The sequence below is a fragment of the Diabrotica virgifera genome, chromosome 4, assembly GCF_917563875.1.
Source record: "Diabrotica virgifera virgifera chromosome 4, PGI_DIABVI_V3a".
NCBI classification, from domain to species: Eukaryota; Metazoa; Arthropoda; class Insecta; order Coleoptera; family Chrysomelidae; genus Diabrotica; species Diabrotica virgifera.
In genome coordinates this window covers 29524224-29539821 of record NC_065446.1, presented here as the reverse complement: position 1 = coordinate 29539821, position 15598 = coordinate 29524224, and the positions used below count along the sequence as shown (strand labels likewise).

Genomic DNA, 15598 nt, shown 5'->3' with positions numbered 1-15598 from the left:
ACCTCAAGGAATGTCTAAAGAAAATATATACAAAATTCCAGGTGGGTCGGTCAAGCAGTTTTTGAGTTACAATGTCTACAGCCTTTGAAAAAAGCAGTTTTGAGGAAAAAGCGTTTAAAGTATTGTTAACTTTTATTTTCAATTTATTTTTTGTCTGTCAAATCGTAAAATGATGCACACCGGAATATATTTTTGAATCGCCGAGTAATTTACAAAAGAAAATGAGAACAGCTGTTGACCGTTGTTCATTACGTTCAAGCGTGCTGACGAGAACCTGCTGCAAAGCGAGTCGAAGGTAGGGATATTCAACACTATCTCCCTAACTCCCACCTTCGACTCGCTTTGCGGCATCTTCGTGCCAGCGCGCTTGAGGGTAGTGAGAAACGGTCAACAGCTGTTCTCATTTTCTTTTGTAAAGTACCCCTCAATTCAAAAACATATTCCGGCCGGTGTGCATCACTTTACGATTTGAAAGATAAACAAAAATTGAAAATAAAAGTTGACAATACTTTAAACCCGTTTTTCTCAAAACTGTTTTTTTCAAAGCCTCTAGACGTTGTAACTCAAAAACTACCTGACCAACTCACCTGGAATTTTGTATAGATTTTCTTTAGACATTCCTTGAGGTAACACGGTCGAGATAATTTTTGTTTTATGATTTTTTTTGTTTAACAATAATAAATATGTTGATTTTCACCCTTTTTGCAAAAAAATTCGTTGTTTTGACTTCTGAGTGATAGAAAACAGTCAAAATTCGATAAAACTAAAAAACTCGACAGCGTTAGCTTGAGAAACACATACGCTAATAAAATCTTTTTGAATTTTTTGTTTACCATGATCCAACCATGAGTTCTGATGTACACCGCAAAATTCATTGTTTCTTGAGGTGTCTTTAAAAATTTGTCACCGTTGGCTTATTTTTCAATAGGTATTTTTCTTTGAATTTTTTCTTGAATAATCTATGAATTGTACTGAATATGCCTATTTAATTTAGAAATAAAATAATTCTACCATACATTCAAAAAAAATGTCTTGAAATATTAATTTCAACCCCTACGGCCCCCCCTTAAGGATAGCTATGCCACGATTTTGATAGGCAACCCATGCTAGAAATATTTATAATAAACTATTTTTAATGGGAAATAAGCCACAATTTTACCAAAAAAATGATTTTATTAACGTTTCGAAGCCCAAATCGAGTTTCATTGTCAAAATATAAAATACTACTAAAATAAATAAAAATGTTGTTGCTAAGTAAAAAAAAATTCTTCTAATAATTTATTTAATCTGACTCATTTATATTGGCAATTCAGACGTATATTATACATTTTAAAGTAGAAGACTTTAAAATGATATCGCCAATATTTATGAGTTGCGTTCCTGGGACGACTTTACTAAAATATAGTTCATTCGATTACATGAAATCAATCCCAACTCAAGAATATCCGCCACAAAAAAAATCATAGCATGTGATCTGTCTTTAAAAAGACAACCAAATGCAACGATGACAGTAAAATTCTCGCGTTAGAGATTCCATAGTAAATCAAGAGGGAAAACCAGGAAAAAACCTCGTGATACTATCTCGACATCGTAAGTATTTGGTCTTACATTTAATTTACTTTCAAAAAACTAATACCAAATTCTGACTTTAATATGTTTAAATTATAAATAATATTAATAATATATAGATATACAATAAGTAATACTAAAATATAAAATTTGTATATACTATAAATACTATCTGATTCTTTCAGGACTATTATTAAATATTAGTAAAAAGAGAAAAATCAAAGAAGCGGCTCTAATTATGCTAAATGAAACCAATTGTGTCGCAAATTCCTCGGTAGAATGCAGTAGGATGTGGTTACCCATACTGAAAGAGGAAGTCAATAGAAAGAAAATACCACGATTAGTAAGTCAATAACATATCGAGTTAGTACAAATTTTATATTTTAGTATTACTTACTGTATATCTATATATTATTAATATTATTTATAATTTAAACATATTAAAGTCAGAATTTGGTATTAGTTTTTTGAAAGTAAATTAAATGTAAGACCAAATACTTACGATGTCGGGATAGTATCACGAGGTTTTTTCCTGGTTTTCCCTCGTGATTTACTATGGAATCTCTAACGCGAGAATTTTACTGTCATCGTTGCATTTGGTTGTCTTTTTAAAGACAGATCACATGCTATGATTTTTTTTTTGTGGCGGATATTCTTGAGTTGGGATGGATTTCATGTAATCGAATGAACTATCTTTTAGTAAAGTCGTCCCAGGAACGCAACTCATAAATATTGGCGATATCATTTTAAAGTCTTCTACTTTAAAATGTATAATATACGTCTGAATTGCCAATATAAATGAGTCAGATTAAATAAATTATTAGAAGAATTTTTTTTACTTAGCAACAACATTTTTATTTATTTTAGTAGTATTTAGTATTTTGACAACGAAACCCGATTTGGGCTTCGAAACGTTAATAAAATCATTTTTTTGGTAAAATTGTGGCTTATTTCCCATTAAAAATAGTTTATTATAAAAATGCCACAAGGAAATAGCTTCAGAACAACAACTAGAAATATTTGTCTATGTATAAAATTTAATAAAAACAATGTTTCATCCGGCAAGCAGATGGGTACAGATCGACCTATATTCGGATATACTTTTTAAATGAGTAAACTTTAAAAAATCAGCAACATTTCTTACGGTTTGTTGATTCGAAAGACCCTGTATATGTATTCGTTGACTAGATTTATACGGAATATACTTCCAGTATTTAGGTAACGTGATTATTTGAAGTGACTGGTTGTTGATAGAGATATTATATAGCTGCTATGTGGCGCCACATACATACATGCGACCGTAGGCCACTAAAGAAAATTTAGGAGCCACTGCCACTGCTAGTGCTAGTCAGCTACTGACCGCTCATCATCTAACAGCTTTATCTTGACTTGACGACGAGCAGCTTAAACAGCTTTTTTCGAGCGAACCGCGCGCGTGGTTTAAATGTAAACGCCGGAAAATTCGGGCAGTTGTGATGGTTTTCCACCAGTTAGGGATGCTCTTAGTGCTCCTTATTTCCCTTATAGGGGTTACGCACAGTTTACAACATTGTCCGATATGGAAAGAAATCGTCCCTTGTACGTGTAAGACAGATAAAAGTGATGCTCTTGTAAAATTAACGTCGATATCGTGTGATAAAATGGAATCTTTCGATCATGTCTTGGACAAACTTCGAGGACATTTTCAACCTACTGATAGAGTGTCGTTACGTTTGGCGTTTTCATCCCTTGGTGATTTATATAAACATTCTTTTAAAGAACTTAATATGACTATTGAAAATTTAAAACTAAATCATGATTTTATTGGGTAAGTGCATAACAATTTTCTTTGTGCTTTTTTATCATTTATATTTTGTGTTAAACTTTATGTAAAACCACATTTGTTAAATTTGTATAATTATCAATTATACATTCACTGAAATTTTCACCTACGATTTCGTCGAAGCTCCATCGATTTTCATGAAAATTGGTGAGTAGTTAGAGGATATTTCAAGAAACAAAAGAGACATTGTTAAATTTTTATAATCATCAGTAGTACAGTCACTAAACACTTCACCTCCGATTTCGTCGAACCTCCATCGATTTTCATGAAAATTGGTGAGTAGTTAGAGAATACCGCAAGAAACAACAGACATTATTTTAATAAAAATAACCCCAGTAATCGATAGAGGGGTCAATTATAAGCAAAATTTGTTATATAAAGTTATTAAAATAAATCAATACTTTTTTAATTATTAAAGATCAAAATTTTTATTTTTCGTGAAAAAATCCGTGCTTTAAAGAGGTTATTTATAAATAATTCAAAAACTATAAATTTTTACAAAAATGTTGTCATTACCAAAATTGAAGCTAATAAAAGATAGAATGAGCTACTTTCTTGTAGCTTTTAATATTGCTCAGTAGTTAGTTATAGGTAATTTAATGTATATTTTTTTGCGATTACTCAAATCTAACTATTCACTAATAACCACTTTTAAAAGTACTCAGAAATACCTATCAAATGAGCTGTACAAGAATAAGTTAATGGCATCAAAATTAAGCAAGATATTAAAAATTAAAAAGTGAAAACAAAACACACCATTTTCACAAGAATTAAAATTTCTGTGGCTTGGTTCTAAAAGGGCCAATGTCAAATTTTTGTTTTTTTTGTACAGCTCTCTTTTGCATTTAATATTGACCAAACAAAATGCAAAAAATTGAAATTGGCCATTTTAACAATAAGTCACATAATGTGGCTTAATGCTAAAAGAGCCAGTGTCAATTTTTTGCATTTTGTTTGGTCAATATTAAATTGAAAAGAAAGCTGTACAAAAAAAAACAAAATATTGACATTGGCCCTTTTAGAACCAAGCCATAGATTTATGGTAATCCCTATAAAACTTTCTTTATTTTAGTATAAGTAATGACCTCAAATATTTTGATCGGTTTAGGATTCATATTTTGAAAAAAAATATGATTTAAAAAAATCAGAATTTTTCAAATATCATTTTCTTTTAATAATAACTACAAAAATTTATGTAAAAAGTGATAAGTATGTACATAATGAAATTTGATTTTCTTTTAGCAAAAATTTCCCTTTTTTTATTTTTATGAGATAAAAATAATTGGGATAGAAACGTTTAAAGCCTAAATTTTTCTGCGAGAATCATCTAATCGAGACCCTTTAACCTTTTATATTTTTAGGGTTATTTTCAATTTAGGGTTAATAGTTTCAAGTTTGGTAATGACAAAATGTTTGTAAAAACTCATATTTTTTGGGTTATTTATGAAAAACCGCTTTAGAACATGTATTACTTTCACGAATAATCAAAATCTTTGATCAGTAATAGCTCAAATAAGGTCCTGCGACGTTGTCCGATGCCTAAACGCCAGTTCCCTCGGTTGTTCCAGTCCTCATCGGATAATTCTCTTTCGCTCATAGATCTCCGTATACCACCAATTCAAGATTTTTTCGGCCTTCCTCTTTTTCGTTTTTCTCTTGGTACTCATCTCATTGTCTTTTTAGGGAGTCTTTCCTCGCTCATCCTTTGAACGTGCCCGTACCAGGTTAATTATTTCTCCTCTAAGCAATCAGTATATACAATAATTGATTTTTTTACACCAATTCTCTCTCTTATTATTTCATTTCGAATCCTCTCCAACTTTGATGTTCTATTTGATCGTCCTAGTGCGTCCATCTCCGTAGCCTCTAGTATTCTCTTTTCTTCTTCTTCTTCTTCTTCTTCTTCTTCTTCCTACTTTATAAATAGGCTCAATGCCTGTTTTACTTCGGTTTTTAGCCTCAATTAACATTGTCTGACCATCTTTTCCTCGGTCGTCCCAATGATCTTCTCCCATTTGGCGATTTGTCTCTTGCTATTCGTAGGTACTATTCTATTTTCTGTCATTCTTTCTATGTGTTGATTCCATTTTATTTTTCTTCTTTTGGTCCACATGTTTAGTTCTTCTATACCGCATCTCGCTCGTATTTCCTCACTTCTTACTCTGTCTCTTATAGTTTGGTTTGTTATTTTTCGTAAGACTTTCATTTCTGCTGTTTCCAGCAGTCTTTGTGTTTTCGCCGTATCTGCTCTTGTTTCCGCTGTATACGTCATTATCGGTCTTATTGTTGATTTATATATCCTGGTTTTCGTCTCTATTGTGAGGTATTTGTTTCTCCAGATTGTGTTGTTGAGACATCCTGCATCCTGCTGCTCTGTTCGCCATGTTCACTTGTTTTTGTGCTTATTCCTCCACTTTTCCGTAGCTTGACAGTTTTATTCCCAAGTATTCTGTTTCCATCACTTGCTCTATTATTTTGTTATTTACGACCAATTTACATCGTCTCGGTTCCGCTAATACCACTATCGATTTAGTTTTCTCTGTTGAGATCACCATGTTGTATATGAGCGCTGTGTCTTCGAATTTTTTAATTAATGTTTGTAGGTCATCTTCATTTTCCGCTGTTATTATGGCGTCGTCGGCGTAGCAGATTATCTTTATTTCCTCCATTTCATCCATTATCAGATTAAATATTAATGGGCTCAGCGAATCTCCTTGTCTAATGCCAGTTTCATACTTGATAGGTTGCGATAGTTTTCCCTTACAGCTTACCATAGCTATGTTATCTTTTTACATAATATATTATATTCTCAATGGTTTTTATTAAATCCAGTGATATTCCCTTTTCATATAGTAAATGTATCGCGTCCCGAATTCTCACTCTATCAAACGCTTTATTCAAATCTAACAGGCACATAATATGCTGGTTTGTTGTATTCCAGGGACTTTTCTTTTAATTGTTTTATTACAAAAACTGCATCCATGCATGATCTTCCTGTCCGAAATCTTTGCTATTCCTCTTGCAGAGTTATGCGTTCGTTTATTTTTATCGTTATAATCCTTGTTGTCAATTTGAGTGTTGCATTTAAAAGATTTATTGCTCGATAATTATTTGGGTCTTTCTTATCTCCTTTCTTGAAGAACATCAGCATGATCGCTCTGCTCCATTCATCTGGTATTCTGTTCGTCGTAATTATTTTATGAATAAGAAGTTGCAGTTGTCGTACAAGGTGATCACCTCCATATTTTAAGAGTTCATTTGGTATTTGATCTTCCCCTAGTGACTTTCTATTTTTTAATTTGTTTATTCCTTGTTTCACATCTATTTGGGAGATTTCGGTATTTTCATCAGTTACTATATTTGGCGTTCCTGGTAAAGATTCTTCGTTTTTTTTTAAACATTTCTGTCAGGAAGGCCACCCGTGTATCCTCATTTATGTGTTCTATTTCAACTAGTTCTTTCATTTCGCTTCTTTGTTGTCTTATGAAGCGCCATACTTGTTTCTGTTGTCCGTAGAAATCCATCTCTAGTCCTTTTGTGAATCTTTCCCAGTAATCTGTTTTTATTTTTCTTACCAATTGGTGGGTTTCAGTTCTTACTCTTTTATAGTATTCATATGATTCATTCGTTTTTCCGACTTATACTTTAGGAAAGCTTTCTTTTTTTGGTGACATTTTTGTTTAACCTCTAGTGTAAACCATGGTGTTTTCGTTGACCACTTTTTGTTTTTGTTTATTATTTTCGTTCCAAGGGCTTCTCGCTTCTCGGGCAGCGTTCCGAATATTTTCTTTAATTTTCTCCAGCTAGTTTCTACATTGTTTTCATTTTCGATACTCTCCATTTTTATTTTCTGTTCTAGTTTTCTCTTTTGATCTTCTTTAATCCTCCACGTTTCAGAACCGTACATCAATGTGCCTTTTATCAACGTTTTATAAATTGTTACTTTTGGTTGCTTTCCTATGTGTTTCCTCCACAATATTCCATTTAACGATTTAATTATTCTCCTGGCTTTATTTATTCTGTTTATAATGTCATCATCATCTGTGCCTTCTTTGTTGAACAGTACTCCTAAGTAATTATAACATCCGCTTGTTTTTATTGTTTCATTATTCTCCATAATATAATCGGTTGCTTCTTCACCAATACATAAATATTGTGTTTTGTCCATATTCATGTTCCTTCCCATTTTTCATATTCCTCCTTTAGTTTGCGCGCCATATATTCCAAGTCCTCCTCTTATCATTTGCTCAAATTACTGGGTCGGCTGCGAAGTGAAGGGTACATAAACAAGTATCTTCATCAATTTGTATTCCCATTCCGTTGCATGTTGCATTTCCTTTTCCATTGCATCGGCGATTTTGCTACATACATATATATTGAATAGTGTTGGGGAAATGCAACAACCCAGGCGTAGGTAAACCTTTGTTCACCTTGGACGGTTCTGATTTCTGATAGTTTCTTTCCCATCATATTCTTGTACGTATTTTGAACAACTGTTATAAGTGTGTGATTGATATTGGTGCTTTGAAGTATGCACTTCCCATAGTTTACTTATCGGGACATTTTCGTAGGCCTTTGTAAATCTACAAACATTAGATGTATTGGCCTATTTCTTTCTATTTTCTTTTCAATTATTTGTTTTAAACTAAACACATTAACTGAATAGTACCGGCCAGCTCGGACATCGCATTGTTCTTCCTCTTCATAATTTAAGCGATTCGCCATTCTTCAGGACATCTTCGCCATTGGCGCAGTTTGTAAATATATATGCTAGAGATTCATACAATTTGTTTGTACCATATTTTAGTAGCTCTGCATTGGTCTCCCCTGCTCCAGGGGATCTTCTGTTTTTAAGTTGTTTTACTGCATTTTCCACTATTGATCTATTTATGAGGACTTTTTCTCCTACTACTTGTATTTATGTGTTTGTGTCATTTAAGTATTCCGGTCTTTTTTCTGTTAATAGGGATTTGTAATGCTGGACTCATTCTTAACTTTGTATTGGAATTGTTTGTTTTCTCGTTGGATTTCACTCTGTTTATGAATTTCTAAGATTCGCTACACTGTCTTCTTCCTATATAGGTGTATATTTTAATAACTTTATATCACAAATTTCTTTTAGAATTGGTCCCTCTATCGATTTCTGGGGTTATTTTTAAGTTAGCACCATATTTTGTGTCTTGAACTATCCTCTAACTACTCAACAAGTTTAATGAAAATATATGGAGGTTCTCCGAAATCGGAGGTAATAATTGAGTTATACCTTCATTTATTGTACTACAAATGGATTTATAATTTCCTTAATTTATTCGATAATTTTTCCAGTAATGACCTATGTGAAATAGTTTTATCATTGTTTATCTGAATATTAAAATATTTCCTATCAATTATCATTAGCTCCCATTTTTGTTCTTTTTATCAGATAGCCATACGGTTCACACTCTAAGGGGAAAATTGACTCATCCCAGATACCTACGGTATCAAAAGGATTGAGCTCTGGTGGGACTCTTTCCATGTTATCGAGCCCTAGGTGACTTGGTATGCAGGTGTATCTCCCAAAAATTTTCGTACACTTCTGGCCGTCGCGAGTAGTACAGCTTTCTGCATGGTCTCCATTTTTGTCCTTATCCAGATTTAGCCATACGGCTCACACTCCCTCTAAGGGGAAAATTGACTCATCCCAGATACCTACGGTATCAAAAGGATTGAGCTCTGGTGGGACTCTTTCCGTGTTATCGAGCCCTAGGTGACTTGGTATGCAGGTGTATCTCCCAAAAATTTTCGTACGCATTTGGCCGTTGCGAGTAGTACTGCTCCTTTACTATTATTGTTATTATTACTTTAATATTTTGTGCATCATCATCATCAGTAGCTCGACAACCCTTTTTGGGTCCTGGCTTGTTTTAGGATTTTCCACCATTCTGTTCTGTTCCTTGCTTTGATCTTCCAGTGGTTAATCTCAAGTGTTTTCAGATCTTGTTCCACTTGTTCCATGTATTTATGTTTTATCTTCCCTTTGACCTTCTCCCTACTGGTGTTTGCCTCATTATATATGTTTTGGTGTTTCGGTCTCCAACATCCGTTCAATATGGCCCATCCAGCGCAGACGTCCGATCTATATGGATGTTATGATGTCGAGTTCGTTGTATGCTGCGTATAGTTCAAAATTATATCTTCTGCGCCATACGTCATTTTCTTTCACCCCCTTTTATATGGGCCTGATGATTTTTCGTTCAAACGTACCTAATAAGTTCTCATCTCTTTTCGACAGTGTCCATGTCTCTGATCCATATATAAGGACCGGTTTTATCAGGGTTTTGTATATTTTGTATTTGGTTTTTCTCGTGATGTTAGATCTTAGATGTTTAATTAGTCCATTATATGTTTTATTAGCAATATGTATTCTTCTCTTAACTTCTTCGCTGACATTGTTATCTGCGGCAACTAGTGAACCTAGCTATGTAAAATTTTTTACGCTTTCGATGTTATAGTCTCCTATTGTCAGATTCTGTAGGTTTCTTTGGCCTGTCGATTTGCTGACCTTCATGTATTTGGTTTTTATTTCATTAATATGTATTCCACTGTTTTGTGCCGCTCTTTCTATCGCATTAAATGCTTCTATCATTTCTCTTTTGCTTCTAGCTATGATATCAACATCATCTGCAAATGCCAATATTTGTACGCTTTTTGTTATTATTGTTCCTCTGGTGTTGACTTTTGACTCTCTAATTATTTTCTTTAATGTGATGTTGAATAGAATACACAGGGGCGTCATTTGATAGGGTCAGGGGGGGCATTTGCCCCCCTACCCCTGAAAATGACTGAAATTTACAAAAAATAGATCAATTTTGTATTATGTTTGCATATAAATGTATTGTATATATAATGCTTGCCCCCCTATCAAAATTTTCAAATGACGCTCCTGAGAATACAGGATATGGCATCTCCCTGTCGTAGGCCTGTTCTAACATTTTGTGCATATTTACCTCAAATAAACGAAAATCTGCTTTCAACAGTTACAATTGACACGTTACCTGCGGAACGAGGTCTATTTGGCCCCGTCTTCGTATATGGTGGAATCAATTTTTATATGACTTCAATAATGGCAGTACGAGGTCTACCAGACCTCGTCAGAAACTTTCTTTCATCTGGCGGTTGGGGGCATATATGACCCCGAAGAGGTTGTAATATATTTTTGAAACTTATTTTGTTTTAATAAATGAGAACTGAAAATTCTTTATAGAAATTCATTGTAAAACTGTCAAACAATATTCCTTTCTCACAGGGGGGCCAAAAAAATCTATTCTTAGAAAAACTCGAAATCGTCAGATTAAGATAAGGTAAGTTAAGTACATGGAAAACAGTGTATATTTCAAAAATCTGACGATTTTAGCGGGGCGTAAGGAAATGGGTGAGTTCCAAAGTTTCACAAGAAAAAAGCGAACATTTCGCGAAATAAATGACAGATCGAAAAACCAAAAAATACTTGTTCAATATTTTTCAAAAATCTATCGAATGATACCAAACACGACTTCCCACGGAGAGAGGTGGGGGTAAATTTAAAATTTTAAATACGAATTCCGCGGCATTAAGCGAAATGAACATCAGATCGAAAAACTAAATTCAATATTTTTGAAAAATCTATCGAATGGCACCAAACACGACAGCCCACGGAGGTGGGGTGGAGGTGTTACTTTAAAATCTTAAATAGGAGCCCCCATTTTTAATTGCAGATTTGGATTCCTTGCGTAAAAATAAGTAACTTTTAGTCGAGACATTTTTTCGAATTATGGATAGATGGCGCTATAATCTAAAAAAACGATTGGAAAACTTTACTTAACTTTTTTTGGTTTTAGGATCCACTCTTCACAACCCAATAGGTCCCCATAACGCTCGAGTGACTGCACATTTAGCATACTTTGCTCCCCTACCATAATTAAGTTCCATGAAAATTATATAAGATTTTTATTGAAATAAAACTCAAAAATACCAACAATTGTAAAAAAAGTGAAATTCATGAATTCATTGTCCATTTTTTTCGTGGACATTGTTGAAACATATTAAGCAGTATGCAGTTTTTTGTTGACGTCACAATGAGAGTGACGTCTTTTAGTTTAAAAAAATTTTTATCCGTAAAATAAGAAGTTTTATGATGAGTGGGGTCTTTAAGACCTCGTTCCGTCAAATAGGAAGTTATTTAAAAAATGTTCTCGCAGGTAACCTGTTAAGCAATTATTGTTGCAGCAGTTTTTTTTCTGTCCGTTAAACCATAGTTTTTATGAAGGGTGTTTGGTAAAGAATGGGCCATAGCTTAACCTTAGATTCCTGAGGTTAGAATAGGTCGATTTAAGCTAACTTACCTTAGTACGAAAATTGATAATAACCGAAATACACAGTGTCAAAGTTAAACTTTTATTTTATTTATTCTTTTGAATAGGTATTTCATAACAGGCATGGGATAGTAACACAAAATTTGGTAAACGGGGGTTTTTGGGACGAGAAATCTAAATTCGCCACCAAAAATGATGTAGGGGAAATATGCCTGAGACGGCATACTGGCTGAGATGGCATATCACGCGTTTTTCGTAAACTATTCCAAATTTGGTGCATAGTGTGACAGTTTTCAGTTCCTCAAGTTAAAATTTGTCAAAATTGTTGAACTTATGCATGTTAGTTTTATTTTGATAGAAGTAGCCTTTGGAATGTTAATTAAGTAGGACAACATATTTATTGACTTTTTTTTGTATCACATTATAATTCGCGAGTTTTTACACCTGAGTTAAGTTTTTAAATGGTGTGATGTTCTTTTACCTTATGCCTATCACGCCTGTATCGATTTATATCTTAAAAATGTGCTTAAGAAAAATTAGGTTAAAAAACGGTATGATTGCAATATTGCCTGAGATGGCATAGTAAGCAGGTGGATTAGATGGCATAGGTATGCCATCTCACCCTTATGCGTTTTTACACTGCATTAATTTTGTTATATGATTGAAGTTTATCGTTACAGTTATGGGTCGTTTTAAGAGGAATTCGAACCGACAAAATCGATTCCGTCGATGTTGAGACAAGTGACGAGGAACACTCTACATACCTTTTGAATCAAAACTTTTATTCTCTTAATATTTTTACTTAAAAAAGGTATACGGCATTCATCGCGCTAAATTTAACAGTTTTCGAGATAAACGCATTTTAAATCTGCGATGCAACACATTTTTTTGCATAATATCATTGTAGTTACACCCGATAACACCATAAAAATTTCCAAAAATGTTTTGCCAATTTCTTCAAATAGAATTTGCGATGCAATGACATAAATATGAGAACTGGCACAATTAATATGGTTTTAAGTTATTTTTCAGGTGTAACTACAATGATATTATGCAAAAAATTATGTGGTATCGCAAACTTAAAATGCGTTTATCTCGAAAACAGTTGAGTTTTGCGAGATGAATGTAGTATATCTGTTTTATGTAAAAATATTAAGAGAATAAAAGTTTTTTCGTGTTGTTATTCCATGCCTGCCAGGAAATATTCAAGAATAAATAAAATAAAAGTTTAACTTTTATTACACGCTGTGTTACGGTTATTGCATAGTCACTTTTGCACTTGCTGTATTACAGCACGCGTTATTTTGACAGTAGAGCATGCGCAGATGTGATATTTGGCTTACGCTGCGTTATTGGAAATAGTAGAGAGATATTGCAAATTTAACACAGCCTACGTTGCGCTATTTACACCGCGCTATTTTGACAGAAATGACATTTCTCAGACGTTTCATAAATGCAGATATTGCTCAACATTTTAGTTGCGGTATTTTACGGCACGATTAAGATTAGTTGTTTATCTAATTTGTAGGTACTCAAAATCCAGAATTTAGATGGAAGAAAGGTTTGTATTTTCTTCCAAATATTGAGCAAGAGAAATAAATGATCCTTGAATGTTCTTACAAATAAAAGATTTCTCTTCATGTTTTCCTGAACTAACGTCCAATTTTTTGGAGAAGTCAATGGATTTTGACATAAAACTTGTTTTAATAAACACAAATCGTCATCAGACGTAAATCTAATTCGTTTGCTACTGTCTGAGGTACCCATTTTAAAAAAATATTACGAATAAATTTGGTTTAAATGAAAGATAAACAACAAACATAACCTGAAAAGAAAATAGCGCAACGAATACCGCACAGCGTAACGACTCCCCTAATAACGGCAGGCCGTATTTCCAATAACGCAGCGTAAGCCAGATATCACATCTGCGCATGCTCTACTGTCAAAATAACGCGTGCTGTAATACAGCAAGTGCAAAAAAGGCTCTGTAATATCTCTCTAATGCCTGCCGTTATTAGGGGAGCCGTTACGCTGTGCGGTATTCGTTGCGCTATTTTCTTTTCAGGTTATGTTTGTTGTTTGTCTTTCATTTAAACCAAGTTTATTTGTAATAATTTTCTAAAATTAGTACCTCAGACAATAGCAAACGAATCAGATTTACATCTGATGACGATTTGTGTTTATTAAAATAAGTTTTAGGTCAAAATCAATTGACTTATTCAGAAAATTGGACGTTAGTTCAGGAAAACATGAAGTGTACAAAAGGAAATTTTTTTATTTTAAGAACTCTCAAGGATCATTTGTTTCCCATGCTCGATATTTGGAAAAGAATTCAAACCTTCCTTCCATTTAAATCAAATTCTTTATTTTTAGCATGTAATAGATGTATGTTCATCTACCAGAATGTTATGCAAGATGATCAACTAGATGTCTTCATCATTAGCATTGGTCAAAATGAGAGCTTCTAACTAAATCTTGATCCAAAATTGCATACAAATTAGAAAAACAACTAATCAATAAATCCGTAAAAATAGTGCAACCAAAATGTTGAGCAATATCTGTATTTATGACACGTCTGAGAAATGTCAATTCTGTCAAAATAGCGCGGTGTAAATAGCGCAACGTATTATCAACTTTCATTCGTACTAAGGTAAGTTAGCTTAAATCGAATTATTTTAAGCTCAGGAATCTAAGGTTAAACTATAGCCCATTATTTACCAAACACCCTGTATTTTTAAACCGAATCTGGTTTTGTGATTGATTTAAATTCCTCATTATTGAAAAACTGCATACCTTTCCATTTCAGTATCTAAGTATTCGCACTTCATTTTCTGTTGTATTATTTGCTAATGTGTCACGAGTACCTACATCCAATCAGTATCAATTTGAATCTCTTTGATGCACGATTAAATTGTTGTGCCAGACTTAATCGACAATTTTCATTCTTGAGTGCATCATCTGCATAGTAAAGAAAAGTTCCTTGTTTATTCCACAGAGTTATTGGTATTGCACTTTTTTAAGGTATATAATAGTATATTGTACAACAAGTGAGAAAAAGACATATTTCTCACGAGCACAGAAGTTTGTTGGCACGAGCCGAGAGTGCCGCAAATCAAGTGTGCCGCAATCACACTGTACTTTTTCTATGGATGCGGTTTTGTCAAGAGTTTAAACTTCAAAATTAAATAAATTAGGTGCTTTTAGGTATATTATATGCATAAATTGAAATAAAATGCATATATATGTAGGTATTTAATATTCTTAAAGTTTATATACGTTATTTATTTGAAATTCTAATTAACAGTTATTTTTGAACAGTTTTGATAGGTAATTCCTGGTAAGGTTTGCTTCAACACATTTTGTTTGACAACATTAATTGTGTTTATATTGTGAATGTTACCATGGAAACGGCGATCATATATATATATATATATATATATATATATATATATATATATATATGGAAAACCGTAGGAGAACCAGAGACATGTTAACAATAGACCAGGCTAGTTACATGCCACTCAATGCATCGGGGTGTAACGCCAATATCAAGTACGGTGGTCTAGCTATCTTTGTCTGTCGTGCGAGTGTGAGCGTATCTACCAAGAGGTGAGAGTAATGGAACGACACAAACACAGAGGCGGCTGCCATCATATGCTAGAGATAGAAAGCTAAGCGCCAGTACAGAGAGATAGATAGACCACCGACCCGAACTGCTCCGCGTTACGCTATTTTTCGAACCTGGCCTAATCTACTTATTATATCTATGAGGGGAACCCGTGAGAAAAAATATTTCTCACTGCAATGGCCGACTTTTCTCATTATGTGAAAAATTGTTCGTTTTGAATGTATGTAAGTAGTGAGAGAAGTTGCACAT

The 15598-nt window shown here is 33.4% G+C and overlaps 1 protein-coding gene across 1 annotated transcript in view; it reads left to right on the top strand.

Annotated features, from left to right (window-relative positions):
* Nucleotides 1–2875: 2875 nt before the first annotated feature.
* LOC114349361 (leucine-rich repeat protein SHOC-2-like) overlaps nt 2876–15598 on the top strand; it is a 160562-nt gene continuing 147839 nt past the window's right edge. Inside the window, exon 1 of the mRNA XM_028299710.2 lies at nt 2876–3376. Coding sequence (XP_028155511.1) covers nt 3045–3376 — 332 coding nt within the window. The 5' untranslated portion in view covers nt 2876–3044. The remainder of the gene's footprint in view (nt 3377–15598) is intronic.